The sequence below is a fragment of the Amphiura filiformis genome, chromosome 12 (genome assembly GCF_039555335.1).
Source record: "Amphiura filiformis chromosome 12, Afil_fr2py, whole genome shotgun sequence".
NCBI lineage: Eukaryota > Metazoa > Echinodermata > Ophiuroidea > Amphilepidida > Amphiuridae > Amphiura > Amphiura filiformis.
Window position 1 is genome coordinate 63,759,940 of NC_092639.1, and position 2,660 is coordinate 63,762,599.

At 36.3% G+C, this 2,660-nt stretch overlaps 1 protein-coding gene across 1 annotated transcript; it reads right to left on the reverse strand.

Moving 5' to 3' along the window:
• Positions 1-890: 890 nt before the first annotated feature.
• LOC140167011 (toll-like receptor 2) lies at positions 891-2,198 on the reverse strand. The gene has a single exon (XM_072190490.1). The coding sequence runs from the start codon at positions 2,196-2,198 to the stop codon at positions 891-893; it is 1,308 nt and encodes a 435-aa protein (XP_072046591.1).
• Between the last annotated feature and the right edge of the window lie 462 nt (positions 2,199-2,660).

The following is a 2,660-nucleotide window of genomic DNA, read 5'->3' on the forward strand; positions in this document are numbered from 1 at the left end:
CATGTTTTTTTTTCTTAAAAAAAAATAATACTAACCAGGGTGACCATGATTTTTAAACGAGTGAAAAAGCATTATATATATCGCAACTCCCATTAAAAATATCAAAAAATTGTTAAGTTATGGAAAGGCAAGCATAATTAATTTTCCAGTCAAATTAATATAAGGTCAAAGGAAAAGAAATTTAAATGATAACTATTTGAATATTTGCGGCAGTTTACGGAAACTTAAAACCAGTGTAATCAGTAATTGAAACTCGTGTCCGTTTCTCCATATACTCCCGTTTTGTGTCCAAACGTGTCCAAAAATGCTATTTGGATCCAAAATGCGGGTCTTTTTCACAGGGATCTCGGGTCAAACTTAGCAGACAGTCATGCCAAACAATACAGAAGTTATATTTCGCGGTCAACTGACGTAACAAATTGATATCCGGGCATGCGTCGTTTAGAGCTAGACAGTCGTGACTCGCAAAGCCACTTATCGTATTAGTTGATCAATCGGATTAGATCATTGTTTCCATCAATAGGCGGATGCACACATTATTTATTTGATGTGGGCAGCGAGCGACCTCCTCTTTTATCATCTTCTCTGGGTTGGTCAACATGGTGACGAATATATTGTCATCATGTCTTGCACGTGAATCATATTCAATTATACTTATTATGATGCGATGTAACTCTGGTAAGACTCATTATCAAAACACACTCATTATGTATTTTGATCAGTTTAACGTAAATTCATAATAAATTGTTGCACTTAATTTCTGTTTCATCTTGTTCATTTCGTGATAGTCATTCCCGTTCCCGTTTATTCCCTCATCCCTTGGGACTCCAAATCTGGCACCTCGCTCTCCTTTCCCATGGACTAATTCCCCAATTAAGATTCATAATATATTAAACAGCAAACCGGCGATCAAGAGGCACAGGCCTCTTAAGTTCCTCTCGAACACGTCTCCAAAACAAATACTGTCCATACCCATCTCCTGGCCATTTAATGCATTGTACTCTACAGTATAATTGTCTTAACAACAGAGTCATTTTGTTATCTGGAATATCCTCCAAAATGATAAAAATCATTGCATTGCGATTCTCTTCTATGACTCTATGATGTCCCATGTTTAATTCAAAGTAACACATATTGTCCTCAACAAATCGTGGCGAGAGAATTACAAGAATTTTGCGACTTCTTTGCATATGGAGGGATACTTCAGCAAAAAGAAGTCTCCCAGCACGTATGTCACGACGCCTCAGACAAAGTCGGAAAGGTTCATTACCTTCCTCAATATTGCGCAGAAGTTCTCCATCTACCCAATCTTCATCCTCTAGATGGTAGGGCACATAGGTATCATATCGAGGGATGCCATTCTCATCATCATCGATATGATCATCTTCATCATCATCATTGACAAGCACATGTTGTTGGTTTAGTCTATTGTTGACAAGCAGGAAACGTATGTACTTAATATGCCACCAATAATGCACCATCATAACGGCTGAAATTAGTAAAACTATAGCGCAAGCAATGCCAATTGAAATATATTTCCACAGGTGTGATTCACAATCTAAATTGACTTGTGTGATGCTGAAATCTTTTTCTGAATCGGGCGAAAAGCATTGATAATTGTTGAAAATGTCCTTGTGAAGATAAACCATGTAATCTGTAAGTATCCAGCTCCTTAATGCCTCCACTTGGCAGTCACAATGAAACTGATTATCACTTAAATCCAGTGTGGTCATGTAAGGATGGTCGTGTGATAGCATTGCTTTGGGGACATTTTTAATTGCATTGCTATAAAGAAGCAGTGTTCTTATATTGCGTATCTTCTCCATGTTGTTTATTAATGTCAGCTTATTGTTGCTTAAGTCCAAATATGATAGCTTTGGAAAAAACTTGAAAAGATTCTGACCAATTACCGTAATTTGATTACTATTCAAATTAAGGTATTGTAACTGAGGTGCTTGAAATACATTCAATATACCAGCCGCTTCGGAAATTCTAAGTGCATTTAAGATCAGGTCTTGTAAAACAGGCATGTTGGCATAGATGTCATCCCAAGATTTAAAGTAGACAGTGCATTCAGATAAGACAAGAGTCAGAAGAGTAGAACAAGTAATATTAGTTCCAAAGCCCACTGATGATGTACTTAAATCAAGTGATTCCAACTGAGTTGCAACCTGGCATATATTTGCATCAAAAGTCATTATTTTTGCTTGGTATCCTAGGTTCAGTACTTTCAAATTTGGTGGAGAGCATGACCAAGATATGTCATAGTTATTGTCAAAGTCATTTTTTGACAAGTCTATATGTGACGTGTCATGTCAAAAGGAGACACTTTTGGGCAGGATCGTAAATGGAGAAATAGCCAAAAATCTGCCCGAGGGTGATTTTTTCACAATTTGGGTTTGTTGCTAATTTGTAATGTTTTTAATGTTTAAAATATTGTCTAAGAGTTTCAGACCGAAATGTAACTGGCATCTTGTATTTTTTGAGACATTTTTCAAGGTAATTCCTACTTTCAACATTGTCAATAATATTTTTAAAGGCTAATATCTCAATTTCCAATTTTGTAATACCATAACTTACGAACTCAATATCTTCGCTTAGGAATGTCCAATTTCTTTGGGGAAAACGGCGTTGTGGAGCAAAATATCTCTATATTTAAG

What these genes read in the sequence shown, in the direction of transcription:
- LOC140167011 (XM_072190490.1), bottom strand. Translation starts at nt 2,198, where the DNA reads ATGACTTTTGATGCAAATATATGCCAGGTTGCAACTCAGTTGGAATCA.